We start from the raw sequence: 21,943 nt of genomic DNA on the forward strand, positions 1-21,943 counted from the left end.
CGTATGATGGGTCGGGTAATGCGTAATCATTACGATAATAATTGTGTTTATTTTTCGTAGTCTTGTTCCGTCCTTGACCGTGCTGATATTTCTCAAACTAGTCTGATTTACTGATCCTTCTAAATGCGAATTTAAGACGAGTTTCTCTTCCAGACGGGATTCCCGTCTAACTTACCCGTCTCTTAATTTAGTCAGGAAAGTTGCATGGACGGAAAAATTCGGACGAGAAACCCGTCTGTGGGGTTCACATCAGACGAGTTTCCCGTCTTCGATGAGTTTCCCGTCTTTGATGAGTTTCCCGTGTATATGAATTCGGCTAAATGTATATAACTCGTATAGTCATGAGACAACAAGAAAAATTAAAAGAAGTTCAGTTCAAAAGCGTAATTTTCGCAGTTAACCGCGCTAACAAACAAACAGACAGCGGCTCTACAATATTACAGCAACGATTCATAATTATTAATTTAAAAGTTTTTCGAAGAAACGATTAAGTCAAATAGAGAACAATAGCTTATCGACAAACAATGTGGTCGTCAAGCAGTTGTTAAGACGTTCTTTACTGCAAAGGTTCAAATATTAGATTAGCGTATTTTATATTCGACGAACCGGCTGGACGAAGCGGCGAGGAACAGTCTTGAAATAAATATTTAATGTTCGTTTAACTGGATATTTACTTATTTGCAATTTCAGATGAAATGTTTGTTGTCTCATGACTATACACGAGTTATATACATTTAGCCGAATTCATATACACGGGAAACTCATCAAAGACGAGAAACTCATCGAAGACGGGAAACTCGTCTGATGTGAACCCCACAGACGGGTTTCTCGTCCTAATTTTTCCGTCCAACTTTCCCGTCTAAATTAAGAGACGGGTAAGTTAGACGGGAATCCCGTCTGGAAGAGAAACTCGTCTTAAATTCGCATCAGTTAGACGGATCAGTAAATCAGAATAGATTAGAAATATCATCACAATCGAGGACGGAACAAGGCTACGGAAAATAAACACAATTGTTATCGTAATGGTTACGTATTACCCGAACCATGCATCACACGCGTATAAATTTTCCATATTCCAATTCACATTCAGACGGGTTTTTACGGCTATTAACTTTCCAGTCTCAGTAAGATTAGTATTCGGCTATTCTTAATTCTTGTACTCTACTTCGACTTCACTAGTTCACTTCATTAAAAATACAAAACAATCGCACCGTAAGCATTAGCTTCACTTGGGCCACATATAACTAACTTATAGAAGATAGTGCTTCAAGTCACTGCATTCCTGTATGTGATATGTTACAAGCTGCGAATACGATAGTAAAGCCTGTAAAGATACAGTGCGTGAGATTTGAGAAAATAAATGATAAACATTAAAATGAATTCATTTAAATTGTTATTTCATTTGAGATCCTATCAAAAGGTATTTACGTTTCGTCACAGATCCTTCTAAAAAAGGATTAAGTAAAATAAAAAACTCTAGGCTTACACCACAAGAACTGGTGGTGTAGTGGTGAAGACGATGATCTGCCAAGTATACAGTCGATGGTTCAAGCCCTGGAGAAACCGAAAAAGGTAAAAAGTGAGAATTTGTGAGTGTGAGAGGAGTAGAGCGAGAGGGCAAATATGCCCTCGCCTTGGGCGAGGAGTAGACTGAGGGGGGTTCTCTTTCCCCCGGCTTTCCTGACTTTCAAAGCAAGCTTTCTTCAAACATTTAATTGTGCTAGGGGGTAGTTAGGGATATATGAGGATAGGTAAAAGTAGGGATAGATAGGAGTAAATAGGAGGATAAATAGGGGTAAAGAGGTTTAAACGAGTACAAAAAGACTTAAACATTTTATATACTGTTTTCTCACCTATACCCTCCCCCTGCCCCGGGAGCCGAGGCCGCCCAATTACTAAGTCTTTTTGTACTCATATACCCCTCATTCACCCTATCTATCCCCTGATTTCCCTAAAGATTAACTTTGATTTGCAAACATTAATGGCATACAAACCTCCCCCGAGTAACATGCCTACCATACCTTTTTTATTTTTTTTATTTTTCTTTCCACCGCCATGAGGAACGTGCCATACTGTTCTTGATACCACGATCTTGTACTTGATAGTCCACGACTTTACCTCAAGGCTAACTGGTGATTGTTGGAAGCCTACACCAATTTATTCTCCATAACCTTACCATGTAATATTAATAACGAAAATTTTCATCCAAAACGAGATTCGAACCTTTGACTGTCAACACATGAGACTAACATTTTGACCACAACACTAGAAGATTTTGTGCTGAATTGCGATGGTTATTTATTTTACTTCATCCTTTTCACGAAGTTCATAATGAAAAACGGTTATGGTAGGATTCGAACCATCGATTTACCACTTGGGAGACCATTGTCTTCGCCACAACACTACACGATCTTGTGCTGAACGGCTAAGGTTATTTAATTTACTTTATCCTTTTCCCGAAGTCAATATTTTGAAAAACGGTGAAGGTAGGATTCGAACCATCGATTTACCTCTTGGGAGACCATCGTCTTCTCCACAACACTACAAGATCTTGCGCGGAATTGCTATGGTTATTTAATTTACTTTATCCTTTTCGCGAAGCACATAATGAAAAACAGAGGTACTGGGTTCGAACCATCGACTTAACACTATGGTGGCGTTATAATCAAACCTGGCAATAAGCAAGGTTGAGAAGAAGCTTTCCTCGAAATCCGAAGGCTTAGTATATAAGACATTGCTCAATGTGGTGATTGTGGGATTAATATTCGTTCACTGCGACTGCGCAGTGTTTCTGTATACTAAATTTGATTTTTTATCGTTTTCAAATAGCGTTAAAGTATTTTAATAACCGTAAAGTGTCCTTTTTCACTCACTGCATATACTATAAGCTTAAATGGTTGGTTCAGTTAGGAAATGAAGTGATCAAAGAGCATTTAGAATTTTATTGATTTAATAAACGTGTTTTATACCCTCAACAGGATTTAACCACTACCTCTGAACTTACCAGTCACTTGTCTTAACACAGGTAGCCCAAGACAAAATACTTCTTCGTCAAAAAAAAATCTCGGAGAATTTCAAAAAGGTGAAAAAAGAGAGTCTAAAACGCACACAACTTTAAAGCATGTCTGTGTCTTAAGTTAGAGCACTATCTTTCCATGCCTAAGTTAGTTATATGCGGCGCAAGTGAAGCTAATAGTTACGGTGCGATTTTTAATGAAGCGAAGTCAAAGTAAAGTACAAGAATTAACAATGCATTTCAAAATAGGTTTAAAAGATTAAAGTACAAGAATTAAGAATGTATATTTCAATGTGTATAACACGTATAGTCATAAGGCAAGAAGCAAACGCCTTGTACTCTCGTAGATTGCATTCGAAATCGCACTGAGATATCCAGTTAAACAGATATTGATATTTCTTCCCGGATTCGAACCATCGAACAAACATCAACAAGCCAAAGCATTGTCTCACCACTAGTCTACAAGTCCTTGTGTTAAAGCTTTCCATTCGTTCTCTTTTTTACTTGTTTCCTTTAAGTCAGAATGAAAAATATTTCTTCCCGGATTCGAACCATCGAACAGACATCAACATGCTAAAGCATTGTCTCACCACTAGTCTACAAGTCCTTGTGTTAAAGCTTTCCATTTGTTCTTTTTTACTTGTTTTCTTTAAGTCAGAATGAAAAATATTTCTTCCCGGATTCGAACCAATGACATACACCTCACCAAACCATCGCCGTGACCACTAGACCACGAGATCTGGTACAGAAGCCAACGCTAATTTATTGTTTCTAATGATTCTCGTCTGTCGAACACCCACGGGTTTTTAAATTTAACCTAATACTTTTGGAAGAATTTTAAACGAAATAGTAAATTCATCGAGAAAAATAAAAACTTCGCCGGGTTTTGAACCTGCAACTTATCAGCTAAAAGGCCATGTTCTTAACCACTAGGCCACCATAGCTGGTGGAAAACGAAAACGTTTTTATTCCACTTTATCTTATTCCATTTTTCCTTAAAGAATTTTGAATGAATTGGGAATCGAGCCTCCACTTCACCGTTGGGAAGGAATTTCACCCAAAAAAAGGAAAAAGAAAGAGACTGAAGAACTCGCACTAAACCAGTTTTATGCGAGCCGGGTGGATCTAATGGTTACGGTGCAATTTAAAGACTCTGTCTTAGAGGTAGACGTTTTCGCTATTTATTTCACTTTCAAAGGTCATAAGGCAAAACATTTTTTTCGAATTAGTAGCTTCGACTTCGGACTTGCGAAATCCTTGTCTCCACCACTAGTTTTTAATGAAGACTAACAAGTGCTAAAGAATTTATTGTCAAAAAGATCCCGGACAGTTTTCAAATTCAATTCTGTCCAATCCTATTTCAACTTTTAAATTGCCCAAATCTGGTAAGTAACCCAATAAGGTTAGTATTATTAACTAATAATTAAAACTATTTTAAAAGTTTTTAGACAGTTTTTGATCAAAATTTGAAGTTTACAATTCCTACAGTCAAGGAGTGGCATGCATTTGGAAAATTATAAAATAAGTAAAAAATAGTAAAATAGGTAAAGATTATAACCGGTAAAAAGTTACAGTCAATTTGCATAAGTAGGAAGGGAGCAACTCTCTCGCGCGATTGTTGCGAGCTGCACACGCAAGGCCGTGTAGGACTCGGACCAGAATGTATGACGAAACGGTTCCTTGACCATCATTCTTAATTCCTCCTGGTCAATTTTGTCACCGATTCCAATGGACAGAACTTTTACTCCTTGCACTATCAAACCGGATGCCGCCTCATCAAGTCGGATGCCGTCGGGTGCCGGCGTCTGCCGACCGTCCGTGATCACTATGGCAACCTTGATGACGTCAGAACGGATTCGCATGCCACCAGCCCACGTGAATAACTCCCTACCAGCCTTCAGTAATGCCAGATCGATGCGAGTCTTTCCTCTGAGGTGTGGTAAGCCGTCCACTTTACTCTCGAAGTCTTCTATTGACGTTATTTCGCCAAATTTGCTCATAATTTTCGCCTCGTCGCTGTAAATCATCAGAGCCGTATGCGTCTTTTCCGGAGATATGTCGAACGTTTTTGCGACTCGTTTCACGAAGATTTTTGCCTCAACCAACTCGTCTTCCGTTATGCTCCCAGAGGAATCAAGGATGAAGGCGATATCGACTTTAGCCTCGCAATTGCCTGGTCCTAAGATTAGAAGAGAATATATTTACGGCAAGGTGTGGTATGGTATAGTGTGGTGTGGTGTGGTGTGGTGTGGTGTGGTGTGGTGTGGTATGGTATGGTATGGTATGGTATGGTGTGGTATGGTATGGTATGGTATGGTATGGTATGGTATGGTATGGTATGGTATGGTATGGTATGGTATGGTATGGTATGGTATGGTATAGTATGGTATGGTATGGTATGGTATGGTATGGTATGGTATGGTATGGTATGGTATGGTATGGTATGGTATAGTATGGTATGGTATGTTAATTGGTATGGTGTATCGTGTATGGTGTATGGTATGGTATGGTATGGTATGGTATGGTATGGTATGGTATGGTATGGTATGGTATGGTATGGTATGGTATGGTATGGTATGGTATGACAGTGTATGGTCCTGGTATGATATGGCATGGTAAAACGTATTGTGGTTTAATTATGTCATGGTATGGTATGCAGTATGATATATGGCATAATATGATAGCTATAAGTATGGTAGGCAGTATCATAGGGTAGTAAACGAAATCAAACACGTACCAACGTTTTTACAAGTCTCATTTGTCAAAGGAACCAGCTGGTCTCTGAGCTCCTTGAATGACTGAGCCACAAACACGTTTACAGACGATTGCACCACGCTGTGAAGCTCTTGGACGTTCACATTTGGTAAAATTCCAACGGCTAACACAAGCGTGTGACGGTCGTGAAGCCTCGTAGTCACTTCTTGCAGCGAATTATAGTCATTGTTACTGCTCTCGGGGCCGGCCGTAAGCATTAGGAGAACCTTCGGTACTTTACGTCTAGCACCTTGCTCGTAGTTTGATAAGACTTCCTCCGCTAATGCCATTGCTTGAAAACTTCGTCTGCGGCCTGGAAAGCAAATAAAAAACTGAAACTACAACATTAAATTTCTATTTAGGGTATGCTCACACAAGTGAATACGGACACTCGCTTTGTAATACTAATGAAAAGAAAATTAACTGCCCAAAAATTAAAGCTACAAAATTGGCTAAAAATATTTCTAGGCTTAGAGGTACTTAAACTAACAATACGTGCTTTCGTTGAGAGAAACTGGCTTTAAAAGAGTTTTGAGAATGTACATTATGTGCTATGTGCATTATGTAAACAAACGACTTATATTGGGAAAAAAACAGAGAAAATTGTTCAAACAATAAATTAAAGTGGATTTTGAGCTATTTTGTGCTATTTTCACTTCGTAATTAAAGACTAATTGTGAAGTAGTATATATGAGTGGTCAGACATAGCTTACCTCCGACCCGCCCCAGGCCATCAACGGCGTCAATGAAGCCACGGTAATTAATGTATTCGTCCATTCTGATGGCGACCCTAGCACTGTCTCCGTACACAATAACCGCACCACGGCTGCCGTGCTGAAAGATTCGGAACAGCTTCGCCATCGTTTTCACAAATCCCTTAATCTTCTCGAAGTCCTCGTAAGCCACGTTCGTGGAGGAATCCAGGACAAACGCAATATCCGCGGGATAATGACACTTTGTGAACTCTAAACGAGATTAAATCCATCAAAATAAGGGACAAACGGTTGAAGGCCTCTCCTGCCTTCAAACTTTAGCTGTGATAATCATCTTTTGATATCTACAAGACCCTCGACTAAGGGTTTGTTTACATGAGCCCGGTTACCGAGATGTAACGAAACGCAAAACTGACTTTGAAGTATGGAAAAAAGTCTTTTTGAAAGAAAACAATCACATGCTATTGTTAAAATGACTACACGACTACCAGAATCATGTTATTTACTTATTTCAATACCTCAAAGTCCATTTTACGCTTCGTTAAATCTCGGTAACCGGGCTCACGCGAGGAGCCCCTAAAGAAGAATATATTCCAAGACAAGAGTTTGCACGACTTACTTATCTCCTCGCAGGTAATTTGGGTGATATTTTGGATCTTTTTGACAAGCTCATCAAAATTCGCGACCGTGATAACGTCTTCGTCGTATTGAACCATGGCTCGCAGTTCGTTTTTGTCAACCTGAAATTATTTAAGGAAATAATCAGTTGTACTTCCTTCGAACATTACTTTGGTCTTAACAAAGGAATTTTAGAAATGTCTGAGGTATTCATTACGCGACCAGTAAGGCATAAAATTATGTAATGTTTCGTAAAAGCACGTTCTCTCGAAATAGTCTTTATTTGATAAAGTGTGTTCTCTCAAAGATAATCTTGATTTGATAAAATGTGTTCTCAGATGAAAGATAATCTTGTTTTGATAAAGCATTTTCTCTCAAAGATAAACTTGATTTGATAAAGTGTTTTCTCAGATCAAAGATAATCTTGATTTGATAAAGCGTGTTCTCAGATCAAAGATAAACTTGATTTGATAAAATGTGTTCTCTCAAAGATAATCTTGATTTAATAAAGTGAGTTCTCTCCAAGCTGTTCAATGCTGTCCAAGCTGTTCAAGCTGTTCATACACACCTCTGAGCCAATTCCAATGGATATTGTTTTTATACCATCCTTGATCAGTTTATTTGCCGCATCCTTTAACGATACATCACCTTTTGGATTCTGTTTTCCATCAGTCAGGATAAACGCGAGTTTCTTCACGTCTGGCCGCGCTCCACCGTAAAACGGTGAAAATAGATCAGTGTGTGCTTTCTGGAGACCGAGATCTATCCTGGTTTTCTGAAAAGTATTTTATATAAAAATTTAAAGTTCAATCAAGCACTCAACCAACCAACTAACCAGCCAACCATCCAATAAACGAACCAACCAATCAACCAACCAGTCAAACTAACCAATCAATTAACCAACTAACCAATCAATTAACCAACTAACCAATCAACCAATCAACCAACCAACGAACGAACCAACAAACCAACCAACCAATCAATCAACCAATCAAACTAACAAATCAATTAATCAACTAACCAACGAACGAACGCACGAACGAACGAACCAACCAACCAACTAAACAATTAGTCAACCAGTTAACCAGCCAATCAACCAAAACAAACAATTAGTCAACCAACCAACCAACCAACTAACCAACCAATTGACAAACTTGAAATGGTCAATTTATCATTATACTTGTACCTTTCCCATATACTCTAATTCATAAACTGCTTCCTTAAAACTTTTAATATCCATATGATCCGTGAATTTAATAGGTCGCTTGGCAATCTCGCTGTATATCACCACACCAGCATGCGCCCCTGACGAAGAAATATTGAGAGCATTGGCGATTGAATACACGAAGTACTTAGTCTTCACATAATTGGATACACCGATACTGCCAGACGAGTCCACGATGAATGCGAGGTCTGCGGTCACAGGACATGGTATAACACCTAAAGAATATAGAAAACAGAAAGAATGAGAGTACGAAGTCACCATGCATACTTAGGTCGCTTTCCATTAGGCGGCCAAAATGGTCAGAATGGTCGTATTTCAAATTGAAATAGAGTATGGGCTGATAGATTTACGCAAATATTGTAGCGCGTCTTCGGTACGTAACACTAGATTTCCCGTGCTAGGCAGATGTAAATAACGATATACTTAAATGCAGAGTTCTTGAAACAATCTAAAACACCAGTAATCTGTCTGTACCGAAATACAACAGGACCGGTCCGGCCGTTTTTTCCGTATAAAGGAAAGCGCCCTTAGTATACTCAAAAAACTAGGCACCCTCGCAATACCACGACAGAAGTTATCAAAATCGACTGGACTATTGTTCTTTTGCTTACTTTTAGGTGCAGGGCAGAGATCTTGAACCATTTTCTTTGCAACCTGAGTCAAACCGTATGCGTATCTGACCATGAATAAATCGTTCCTCGACTCGACCATCGACTCAAACAACGCTCTATCCCGCGCCTCACGCCTCTCTTCAGAACCAACGAAAGCGATCATCAATTTGGTACCATCGCGTTGTAGACTCTTTGCAGCCCGGCGAACCTAGGACACGAAAAAAACATGGTTAAAACCACAAACGCGTGGTTTGCACAACAAAATTATAGGGACTGAGAGTTCCACGTTACGTCAGAGAAGAAGGATCACTCGAAGAAGATCCTAATTTATGTTTTGGAAATGTTGTAAAACGGAGGACCCCATTCAATAGTGGAAATAGATGGAAGCAAACATATAAATTTGGGGTACCAAATCATAGCAACATAGTTAGATGACCAGGAGATTGGATACAACTGAATTAGAAAGAAAAACGTTTTCTATCTCTTTTGCATTTTCAAGAGCAGACGCAGAAACACAACTTTAAGAATTTTTGTTATATAGCTTCGAATCCTTACGGGCAAACAGAACAGCTGATGCTTCAGCTTTTGTGTTATCAAATTGGCTTGACCCTATCGTGCCCTACTCGTTCACACACTCCAGGTAATTTTACTGGGTCAGTTTTCGAGCACCGCAGTGATTTGGTTAAAAAGTCAAAATTCCTCTTAACCTCTTGAGTTTGGTGAACGTTCCAGCTTCGCCAACTGCCGGTGATCGCGACGACCACGCGCGGGACCCACGAACGCGCGCCCATCGTGGGCACGAACAGTCGATCCCGCACGAAACGTAACGCATCTTCGAGCTTGCTTTTGCCGCCCTGAAATTTCAACCTGTTAATCTTTCTCGTCAGGCTTGTGATTGATCTCGAATAAAAGAAATTTGCTATCGTCGATCGACTTATCGGCTTGCTACCGTAGGGAACGATGGCGATTGACGGACCAATTCTACTGCTTCGAAGCTTGAAATAGGTGATGAAGTTTTGAGAAAATTTTCGTTGTTCTTCGAAGTTGACCTTTGTAAAGTAATTTGAGGAATCCAGGAGAAGGACAATGTCTGCCGGATGGTCACAGTAGTAATCCAAAGCAGCTGAAAGAGAGATCCAAACTTAATCTTATCTTGATCATAATCACGATCTTAATCGGGCTTTGGATTGAAACTAATCTTAGTCATAATCGCAGTAGTTTCTAACATCAATCTTACCATCATTAACATCATAATGTTTAACCTCGTGCAATCTAAATCTCGGTAATCCTAAAGTCTAATCCCGCTCTGACCCCAGTAATATCCTAGTAACCTCAGTAATCTTGACTTGCCTCAAACTGTTATCCTTGAAACGGCAATAATGGTTTTACACTAATGCTATTAAAAACACGAATTAAATCCACTTATTATTGGCCTGTCGTCATAAACAGGACTAATTAAGCAAGGTGCTGATTTGTCGTTGTTTATAGCTAGCAGAAAAGAACTCGCTTAGAACTGCACGACAGGGCTATTACATAGTTTAGTTTTCCTCCTGTAGTAACGCTGGATCAATAAGAGATGATCCTTACTGGATCTCTAGGAAGAACAGCTTAGAACTGATAGAGCTATCCAGTATAAATAAAGTTAGTTTAGTTTAGGTTTTCTTCTGTAGTAACATTGGATCAATAAGAGACTGATCCTTACTGGACCTCTAGAAAGAACAGTTTAGAACTGATAGAGTTATCCAGTATAAATAAAGTTAGTTTAGTTTAGGTTTTCTTCTGTAGTAACATTGGATCAATAAGAGACTGATCCTTACTGGACCTTTAGGAAGAACAGTTTAAAAGTGTTAGAGCTATCCTGTATAAATAAAGTTAGTTTAGTTAGGTTTCCTCCTGTAGTAACACATGATCAATAAGAGATGATTCTTACTGGACCTCTAGGAAGAATAGTTTAGAACTGATAGAGCTATCCGGTATAAATAAAGTTAGTTTAGTTTAGGTTTTCTTTAATTCTTAACAAAATAGACTGAATTTAGAACTCCTGCTCATGACTTAACGCAAAATTAAAGGGCTGACGAACACTTACCTCTTGGCTGAGACTCTATTTCATTCACCAAACCGATCAGCAGAACAACTACACACCAAATCTTTACCATTATCACTCGGTACAAAATGAACAGTTCGCCAAATTAGATAATTCACTAGTCCAAATATTTGACCGTGTTCGCCGTGTGTGTCTGCAAAATGAGAAAGAGTATATTCGTGTCAAGATTAGCCAACGGAAATCCGACACATTATGCACTGTGTGGTAAGGTAAGGCTATAAGTCGATTACCCTGTGTTTAAATTACACACTTTTTGGCCGAATGACAGCCACGCTATTTTGAATCAAAACAACGCGTGTTGAACGCACAGATCTGGCTAGATTTTCAGCCCGGAATCTGCACGAAAATGGTCGTAATTAAGTCCTTATGAAGTCTTAATTGGATGAAATTGGATCAATGACTGGATAAAGGTTGATTAAGTAGACGGAGAGAGTATAAACGCGTGCATGTCATAGTTCTGGTCGAAGTTTTACTTAAAAGATGATAAATTCGATCAAGTAAAAAAACCGGACGATTCGCTTCTCAATGTCAATCAAAACAATCTATTTAAACGTCGTTACATCTAATTTGAAACAACTCAAACTCTCTAATTATGTAATACTCAACCTAATACAATATAACAAAATTTTAATTCAACTAGATTCTATTCATTGATTAAGCTTAAGGGATATTTAGGCTTAGAACTTACTTGATCAAATTTCAACGGATTGCAGCCATGAAAGGAATTGCGATAGGAATTAAGAATTGTTGAGACTTGATCATATTTCATTCAGTCGACCCAAGCTTGACTGGACCACCCACTTTATCGAACTTCATCAACTCCTTGTCATAGAAACATTATTTGTCGATAAATTATTAATGATTTCTTGAAACAAACCATATAAGTAGCCATCTGAAACAGCACGACTGATAAGGTTCATTAAATGTTTTCATGCAATTCAGTTTTCAACGCAGTAGGACAGGGCGGGAAAAAATTACATTCAATATAAATGCAAATTAAAGACTGTTTAAGCTTTGAGATCAGTCATGGGCGATAATCTTTGTTTTCATTTTAAAAAGAACAGTTTCAATACGTGATTGGTCGAATGATTTAGGAAGGATTTTGTTTAAAATCAACAAGCGTTGTTTTCAAATTGAACACGTATGTATAGAAACCATTTTGTGGGCGATTTTGTTCGCTTGACAGATGTGAGCGAGTTAATTAGTTACTGATATTCAAATAAAAGCTCTTAAGCATGAGAACGACCCATTACTCCAGTCTATCTTCATAGTTTTCGATAGACATTTTGAATTGTTGAATTGCAGAACTTATAAGAATCATTCTCATTAATCTTCATCAATCCTTAACCCTAACTTGATATTACCTTCAATTTAAAATGGAAATATTTCGTTGAAAATTTCCGTTATCAAGAAAAATATACCAAGGTGAAGGACAAAAAAAAATGTGATGACAAAGACTTTTCCGGCGAAGGAAATCTTTTTGAAAGTAGTTTTTAATTAATCGAGCTTTAGTCGTTTTTAATTAATCGAGCTTTCGCCTTTCTAAATTTAATTTTGCCACTTTTTTTTTTGACTGAGGCAGTTTGGCTTTTGATGGCGCCTCCGACGGGATAACTTGTTCAATTTAGGCAATTTTAAACGCTGTCCCACCTGCATGAATTAACATTTCGCTTCATCCTGGGCATCTTTTCACCGCACAATTGTCGAAGAACAACATCCTGTTTTAAGCAAGTCAAGCGCCAACGTCATGCGGAGGCCTAGTCAGAAAACTAAGGAATTATCAGTGAAACTACGAACGACTTCATTCAGTGCATATCATTCTAACTTTAGCTATTCCGAGCACGTTTATCTGCTCTTCATATTATAGCTTGATTGAATGACGCCGTTTCGGCACTCAAGACGAACGAGTTCAAATTTCGTCATGGATAAACCAAACAATATGTATTTTTGACGCATGCCGAAAAACAGTATCCCATGCACGCCAAGCGTCAGTCGTAATGAATTTTTTACAAAATTGAAACTAAATTTTATGAATGAATTCATTTCAATAATGAGAACATTGAGATGTCTATATCTTCGTCATAAAGCAATTAAACAAATTTGTCTGCATATATGCAAAATATCTCGCCGTAACGATCATATTGAAATGGTAGACAATTAAGGTGAAACCTAATGACTTTCATATATTTTTTTATAAAAAATGCACGAGTTTTAACAAATAGCTTATTTAAATCCATCTGCACAACGATCATGCGGAGTAGCCCTATAATTCTTTATTGAACCAGTGTTATTACACGAGGAAACCTAAATTAAACTAACTTTATTTATACTGGATAGCTCTATCAGTTCTAAACTGTTTTTCCTGGAGGTCCAGTAAGGATCATCTCTTATTGATCCAGTGTTACTGCAGGAGGAAACCTAAACTAAACTAACTTTATTTATACTGGATAGCTCTATCAGTTCTAAACTGTTCTTTATAGAGGTCCAGTAAGGATCATCTCTTATTGATCCATGCAGTGTTACTACAGGAGGAAAACTAAACTAAACTAACTTTATTTATACTGGATAGCTCTATCAGTTCTAAACTGTTCTTCCTAGAGTTCCGGTAAGGTTCATATCATATTGATCCAGTGTTATTACAGGAGGAAACCTAAACTAAACTAACTTTATTTATACTGGATAGCTCTATCAGTTCTAAACTGTTCTTCCTAGAGATCCAGTAAGGATCATATCATATTGATCCAGTGTTATTACAGGAGGAAACCTAAACTAAACTAACTTTATTTATACTGGATAGCTCTATCAGTTCTAAACTGTTCTTTCTGGAGCTCCAATAAGGATTATCTCTTATTGATCCAGTGTTACTACAGGAGGAAACCTAAACTAAACTAACTTTATTTATACTGGATAGCTCTATCAGTTCTAAACTGTTCTTTCTGGAGCTCCAATAAGGATTATCTCTTATTGATCCAGTGTTACTACAGGAGGAAACCTAAACTAAACTACACTAACTTTATTTATGCTGGATAGCTCTATCAGTTCTAAACTGTTCTTCCTAGAGTTCCGGTAAGGTTCATATCATATTGATCCAGTGTTATTACAGGAGGAAACCTAAACTAAACTAACTTTATTTATACTGGATAGCTCTATCAGTTCTAAACTGTTCTTCCTAGAGATCCAGTAAGGATCATATCATATTGATCCAGTGTTATTACAGGAGGAAACCTAAACTAAACTAACTTTATTTATACTGGATAGCTCTATCAGTTCTAAACTGTTCTTTCTGGAGCTCCAATAAGGATTATCTCTTATTGATCCAGTGTTACTACAGGAGGAAACCTAAACTAAACTAACTTTATTTATACTGGATAGCTCTATCAGTTCTAAACTGTTCTTTCTGGAGCTCCAATAAGGATTATCTCTTATTGATCCAGTGTTACTACAGGAGGAAACCTAAACTAAACTAACTTTATTTATACTGGATAGCTCTATCAGTTCTAAACTGTTCTTCCTAGAGGTCCAGTAAGGATTATCTCTTATTGATCCAGTGTTACTACAGGAGGAAACCTAAGCCTAAAAATTTGGAAATTAAAAACCAGGTGCAATAAATTAACGGAATATACATACGCAGCTGCCTGAAAACAATATGACATATAAAATTTTGATTTCTACATCAAATATTTAAACCTCCAAAACAATCGTCTTAAAAGCTAGCAAAATCTCGAGCACTATTGGGAACAATGTCTGCTTTGAAAGTAATTGCAACATTTACATAAAAGCCAAGAATTCGCACGTGCACTGCGATATATTTAAAAGTCGGTAGCGTCTTGATAAATGTAATTAAACCACCGCTTTCTTGTTTCGATGAGAAAGTTTTTTACACCAAAGCGATTGGCAATTCTCACAACGGCCGTTTTGAAAGCAAGCGGCGTTCTCTTCATAACAATTATATATATACATAACAATTATTCGTACCTCCGTCTAATCAAGCATAGGCATTTCTTATCAAGGAATGGACGCGATTCGGTCATGGGCGTCCAATTTGGAAGAGCAGGTGTATTTGAAAAGATTACTATTACAGAAGGGCTTCATAATAGATTTATAAATCAGATATAACTCAAGTGGGGGAGCCGAAGTCGCGTATACTTTTCGTCCGAACAGATTTGTGAAAATTCAGTTCAAATTCTTCTAGGAGACAGAGCGGACAGACTTTGATCTAGAGGGAATTCGAAATCTTGTACCGTAAACGGTAAGGGTTAATGAATAGATTGAAATTTAAACAGCATTTGCAAACACACACTTAGTGAGGGAAATTGAGATGTTCATTATGTACGATTTTTCAGGTTCAAATAGAAATGATTCGATAAACTTTTGATAAATTTCACACAGAGCTGAAGCTTTAATGCGATATAGCTACCTGCTCTATAGGTGTTTGCATGAATTGAAACAGGCTTGCTGCTCATATAGCCTTCGTATAAAAGACCTGCTCATTTGGACTTGTGGATCTGGAAGGCTCAAAGTCGAAGATTTTACGAAGCTCTTTTCGCGCCAAACAAAGCTTTGGCCTGCCTTTTTTTCGCTATGAACTTTCTTGTCGAATTCTTTGGTCGTTTACTGTCGCTGTATAAACCTTGCCGCCAATTTCCTCGAATTGAAAGCACTTATGAAATAGCCTACACTGTAACGATTATCTAAAAATTGTTTTGTAAATATAGAATTGATTATTTGAGAAGTAAAAACATCAAGAGTAAGTATATATATAAAATATCAATAACATCAACTAAACATAGCTACGTTTCTCAAAGCTGAACTTGGCGGCATAGCCAAAAAGAAAGATAACAACACATGCTGCATGCATGCAGGATACTTTTCAAAGATAAAATTCATTCCATGAATTAAGAAAATATTTAATCCCACTACAGAATAAGAAATAAACGTTTTGGCATGCAATCTAGCTATATTTAAATTTATGATACATATAGCTGCTGTTGTTCTATCAGATGATGTATGCGTTGTAATGTTGTTCCAAGAAAGGTTGAAAAATTGCATCGATTTTCAGGTGTTTTAATGCATGTCATATAGCACGCAAATTAATGAAAACTGAGTATATGCTTTGCACGCTCTACGCGTCTTGGAAGAAAAATTTAACATTCCTTGCCGGCATGCCGCAAATAATTAAACTTCGTTTATGTATATATAAACTTTGCCGATTAATTACATAGAGCATATGCACACGCGTGTTCATATTTACACATGCAAAAGTGTGAATTTTTAAAACGGTTTTATACTTTTTTTTCATGACGAATAGAATATTGACGAACGGAGCTTAGTCTTAGTGCAAGTTTCCCGACCGGCGAACAAAAAACGGATGTTAACGAAACCAGAAAAATATTCGTTTTCTTTATATTTGCATGCTACGGAAAATTCTAAATATCATCGCCGATGCCGATTCAAGCTTGTTAAATATGCTAAAATTCCTGATAAGAAATATAAATATATATAAATATGTCGCGCAGGAAACATCAATAGATCTATGTACAATTGCTATAATGAGGCCGTTGTATTAGACTATCTATATGCTATTTACAAGCGTCTGACAGCGCTATGTAAACAAACGAATTTGCCAACAATTCGTAAAAAAAAGGGGAAGAAAAGTCTAAGTCTACATCGATGGAACCTTGTTATATTTCAACATTATCGCGTCATATGCTTGGCTCTATGCAATTGAACTACTTCAATCAATAAAAATCGTTCGGCCAAAATCAACGGTCTACCTGCATCAAGACTATAGACGTCACATTTTAATACAAATGATTTCAAGTGCTGTTTATGACATGTTATGGCCATTCTTAAAGCTATACGTTGACTGTGGACTTTTATCAATTTTCATCACCCCACGAGCCACGTCACTGTCTGTGTTATTTTGAAAGAATTGTCCTTCTTTTCGAAGTAAAAGGTAAACTACTCTCTTTGATGAGAAACATGCAGAATTCTCCGTAATCTTAGTTGAATGAAACCTATGTATGAATCGGTCCTCTGCGATTTGCGCACGCCTATTTATAATACGGGCGAAAAACGCGTCTAAAAACTGGCCATATAGAAACTAATTACAAATACTAATCATATTACAATGAGATTCTTAAAACCCCGTCGCTTTGCAATGTCTATAATATATACTTTTCAACAACACGTTATTTTTCGTACTTTCTAGCATGCTGTTACTTATCAAATTATATCAGATTAGCTGTATATATATATTTTCTTTGGAAGAAACTAGAAAAAACAACATTTCAATGATCGTTACTCCTGTTCCTATCAATATCCCAATAACAATTGTTTGGTAAATAGTTTGAATACGGCGCCGCCCGTTAATTAAACGCTACAATTGCCGTCCAATATAATTTCAATTCCTTTATTCATCCGGGCCAATATCAACAGTTATGCCTTAGGTTACATGATGGCGAGCATACGTCTTCGTCCTCGTTTACAGAGATAAACTATAAACCGTATTTAACTAAATAAATATATATATGTATATATAAAAAATTTTTCAATCTTTCGAAAGCACGTCATCCATTATAATTATCAATATATGAATCTATAGAATATTAAATCATTGCTATACGTAAGTAAAATGAATGAATATTTAGATCTTATTTCGAGAGAGGAAATGTTCTTAAAAACTATGCTTAAATGAAATAAACTATGCTCAATGAATAAACAAGAGAAAAAAACGAAAAAGCGATGCGTCTGTGTATCTAAGGCCTAAGTCAAACATCGCTCTACTTATGCGTCGAACCAAATGCAAATGAGCTCAAACAAACTAACAAAGACATTATAATTCATTTGAATTAGGTAGACTACAGGGTGTATAAAAAAAGAAGACTTTAGAGATTGAACTATATTGTTATAGTTTAAATGCCTGATTATTTTTTAAGCCCACGCGGGCACACAAACATTCACAATCGAATAAAATCTAATGCATGGCACGAATTAATATACATATAAATTATAACAACAGTTTAATTTCTAAAGGTCTTATTTTTTCTGATACATCCTGTATCTTATAACAACGCGATTCACTAGACCATACACAAACGTGATAAAAACTGAACCGGCTTAATCTCTCCCAGCAGAGCGGTACGTTGGTACCTTAAATTCTTTTAATCGAACGCTTTGAATCAGCCGAGCATGTCAATACATTTACATGAGCCCGGTTACCCGAGATTCAACGAAGCGTGGGATGATTTTGAGGTATTGAAATGAGCAGAAAACATGATCCTGCAGTCGTATAATCACCACAACAATAGCATGTGCTTGTTTGGTGTCATAAAGACTTATTTCAATACCTCAAAGTCCTCTCACGCTTCGTTGAATCTCGGGTGACCGGGCTCATGTAAACAGCCCCTTAAAATGAAGGTTTCTAATCAAAATGGAAGCCCTTTAGGGTATTCAGCGTATCTATAAGCCCCCCAGCGAGACCCTATCCGCGTGGTTCTTAATTAAATGTTGTGATATATACAAGAAAAATCCAAGCTTAATCAAGTTATCTTGATCACATTTCATCTGAACTGATCCGAGAAATACATATGCAATGCACGGGTCTTGTTTTTAGATGAAAACTGTCCTTAGCTCCATTCATCGAGCATCGTTTTTTAAGATTACTATATGAACTGTGTATAAAAACATCAAGTTAAAATTACAGATTCATTCATTTGACCAATTTTTTATTGTTAAAATACCAAAATATTCGTTGTTTAACCAAGTTTTTAGTTGTTTAAGTTTGATTAAAATTGATCAAAAAGGGATGATTCAATTTTACAGACAATTAATTTAAACTAGTTGTTTTTACAGAGAGTTCATTCTCGCGACAGAATTATCATCAGTCAGATCATCCACCAATTAAGATGTCCACGCATGTTGGGAACGTAAGTACATCATCCACGACACCTACAACCTCCGACCTGGATGGTACTGATGGCATCACCGATGCTGAGATTTTCACCCTCGTTGTGATGCTGGTGGTGATGGTACTGTCGCTAGTTGGTAACTTGTTGGTGATCGGTGCCGTGAGAATACGAGAATCGTTGAGAACTCCCAACAACATCTTCCTGGTGAATTTGGCGTTGGCCGACCTCGGACAAGGAATCATTGCGATACCACTGCGCATGACCGAGATTTTTAACCGAGGTATATATACAATTGTACTGTTCTTAACTGAAATACTGTTGCATGTACACTATGAAGTTTCCCGTATTCAAACTAAGAAACCAAAAGATGCTTTGAATAAACGCTATAACTCTCGACTGTTGCATGTACTGTAAAATCTCGGGCCGGTTGTATCAAGCCCGTTTAGCTTAAACGGCGGTTAAGTTCAAAATAGAAAGCAAGTAGTCTATCGTTTTATTCAAGAAGCAAGCTAAATGTTTTTAACCTTAATACAAAGCTACTGTTTCTAACTACATATGCAGTGCATAATATTCAAGTTGACTCATTCAAGAGGGTAGTAAGAGTGTTATTTAATTTTGGCTTATCCACCGTTTAAGCTAAACAGGCTTAATACAACCGCCCCCAGCTGAACAGGAATGTAAATTAATCGACGTATCAGGCGATGATCTAAACACATGCAAACTATTAACAAAGGTACAGAGCCGCTGGTTCCATGTCTCATGGTCCTCTACGTAACCATCCTGTTCTTTGGCGTTTCCATGATCACCGTCGCCATGATATCCACGGACCGCTTCATCGCGATACGATGGCCGTTCTTGTACGTGCAGTACTTCACCAAAGGAAGCGTTCTGACAAGCATAATCTGCACCTGGTTATTCATGGTCATCTTTTCAAGCGTTCCCTACCTCGGGGCGGCCGTTACGCCGGAAATTCCGACGAAATTCTGCTTTTATTCCCAGTACCTGTCTCAGGCCTATCTCCTGACGATGTTTTCCTTGATAAACATACTGATTATCATCATATTGCTGTTCACCAACATCTATCTTCTCAAGCAAACATTGAGACATATCATCAAGATCAAATCCCAGGTCGTGCCGATGTCTTGGGACGAGAATAGCCACAACAGGTAATTCTGATTGCAGTGATAATTCACTGCCATCCACAAAATTTAATTCTTCGAGAGAAGAGTTTGACGTTCCAGGACCCGGAATATGTAGCACTGTCGTGCTTCCAAAGAAATTCAATAGCCAAATTATCAATAGCCAAATATCAAATAGCCAAAGTAAGAAAACTATAGAAAACCATGCTTCCTTCGGCTTTTTTCCCAAGGTGGAAAAACCACGGATATATTGACAGTGAATCTCTATAACACTTGTCAATTTACTTGTCAATTTACAATGAACTCCATTTGTATTATGTCTGTACATGTTTCAATCTCCCCGTGAGGGAACAGCAATCCAGAAATGTATCTAGACAGTTTCCAGGTTCCCCAATCAACAGAGTAAGTTACATTGAAAACAGCTGTTTTAAAAGATCCGTATTTCCATTCAATAGTGACTATTTCAAAGATCCCTGTTTCTAAACTTGCTTGAGAACGTTCAATTTGGATTATTCGAGCTGAAATGACTATCTTCGCAGAATTATGTTTCGTTTCGCTTGTAAAGAAACAGCAATCGAATGCATTTAAACAGCTTCCTGACTATCCTCTTAGGTCTGAGGAGACGTCACAGACACAACAGGCCCAAGGCACGACCCAGCCATCATCCTTAGATACCCCCAATCGTACCCGAGCGAGGTACCATCGCGAAATCAAGGCAACCAAAGTAACCATCGCTGTGGTCGGATTCACCATCGTGCTGACCACGCCCATCATGGTGATCGATCTTGTATCAGTCTGGTGTCCCATCTGTTCACCATCGATCATAACCAGGATCGCGGTTGCCATGGCGTACGCGAACTCTTGCGTCAATCCCTGGATTTTTGCTGGATTCAACAGACTCTATCGGGAGACTTATGTTGAAGTCCTCAAAAGAATCAGAAAAGTCCTCCTGTGTCGGTCTTAAAGTGTATACTGGATTGATGTAGAAGGTCTCCGTGACGGTTCTCCGATGGACAACTTGGAAATTGGTACCAGCAGGATCATGCCAGCATCTCTTGTTGGTGCATGAGAATTTGTACAGCATGGTCTCTATTTTGTCTTAATTGTCGTGAACGAGTCATTTTCACAGTTTCACCGATGTTAAATAGTCCGAGTGTTAATTAGTATTTATTTCCTGTATTGAAACCGGCCAAGGTTGACTGCATAGCATTATTAGCATAGGAATATTATATTACATCAAACGCTCAAGAATCTGCCATCGTAAGCGCATAAATTTATGATTGAATCGAATAAAAAAGCGGGCGAATAAAAATACAATATGTGATATTTTGATATTTGATATATGTGTACTATTGGCAAAGTAATCAATAAGAGAAAATAAAACGATTTCGTGACACAAAGACCAAACCGAGAGTATAATGTAACTTTAGCCGAGGGATGACGCAAGACAAAAGGAAGAGGAGATTGTAGATTAGACAGTTAATGTGAAAGTTATTTAAGACTCGAAGTCGTGCTTATTTTCCTGACTTACATGACGAAATGCAGCAAAATGTCGAAATATCAAATTCCTAATTTTCCACTGACTGTCTAGACCTGCGCCCCACTGGAACGCGATTTACTCATGCGCGAGCCGCGCACACGCTTGAATGCACTGGGTCTATAAGAATATTTGAGTGGTGATCGATATCTATAGCAATGCTAGAAGATTCCTATAGGCATTCGTGTGGGGGGGTACTCGAGATTACGAAATATCACTTACGTCTGCGAACCGTTGAACGTGTCATAAATTAAAAAAAAAAGAAAGATCATATACGTAGCTAACAGTCCTAAAAAACGTTTCCTGTGCTGCACAC

General features: G+C 37.8%; 2 protein-coding genes across 3 annotated transcripts; one reads left to right on the forward strand and one right to left on the reverse strand.

Moving 5' to 3' along the window:
• Window positions 1–4,221: 4,221 nt before the first annotated feature.
• Window positions 4,222–12,853, reverse strand: LOC114537830 (collagen alpha-5(VI) chain-like). Its single transcript, XM_028558935.1, has 11 exons — window positions 12,692–12,853; window positions 11,730–11,863; window positions 11,024–11,174; window positions 9,645–10,060; window positions 8,938–9,145; window positions 8,288–8,541; window positions 7,670–7,876; window positions 7,103–7,223; window positions 6,484–6,735; window positions 5,754–6,083; window positions 4,222–5,195 (listed from the first exon to the last, which is right to left on the reverse strand). Exons 3-11 carry the CDS (start codon window positions 11,091–11,093, stop codon window positions 4,591–4,593), a joined length of 2,463 nt encoding a protein of 820 aa, XP_028414736.1. The 5' UTR covers window positions 11,094–11,174; window positions 11,730–11,863; window positions 12,692–12,853; the 3' UTR covers window positions 4,222–4,590.
• A 2,219-nt stretch (window positions 12,854–15,072) lies between these two features.
• Window positions 15,073–21,439, forward strand: LOC114535609 (alpha-1B adrenergic receptor-like). Of its 2 annotated transcripts, none has more exons than XM_028556887.1 (4): window positions 15,073–15,290; window positions 18,896–19,231; window positions 19,685–20,117; window positions 20,703–21,439. In XM_028556887.1, the coding sequence occupies exons 2-4, from the start codon at window positions 18,949–18,951 to the stop codon at window positions 21,052–21,054; spliced, it is 1,068 nt and encodes a 355-aa protein (XP_028412688.1). In that variant the 5' UTR covers window positions 15,073–15,290; window positions 18,896–18,948; the 3' UTR covers window positions 21,055–21,439. The 2 variants fall into 2 exon arrangements, with proteins under 2 accessions (XP_028412688.1, XP_028412697.1); XM_028556896.1 differs by lacking the exon at window positions 15,073–15,290 and adding an exon at window positions 16,564–16,997.
• The last annotated feature ends 504 nt before the right edge of the window (window positions 21,440–21,943 follow it).

This window comes from Dendronephthya gigantea, unplaced genomic scaffold (assembly GCF_004324835.1).
Source record: "Dendronephthya gigantea isolate DGI-Jeju-01 unplaced genomic scaffold, DenGig_1.0 000002F, whole genome shotgun sequence".
NCBI lineage: Eukaryota > Metazoa > Cnidaria > Anthozoa > Malacalcyonacea > Nephtheidae > Dendronephthya > Dendronephthya gigantea.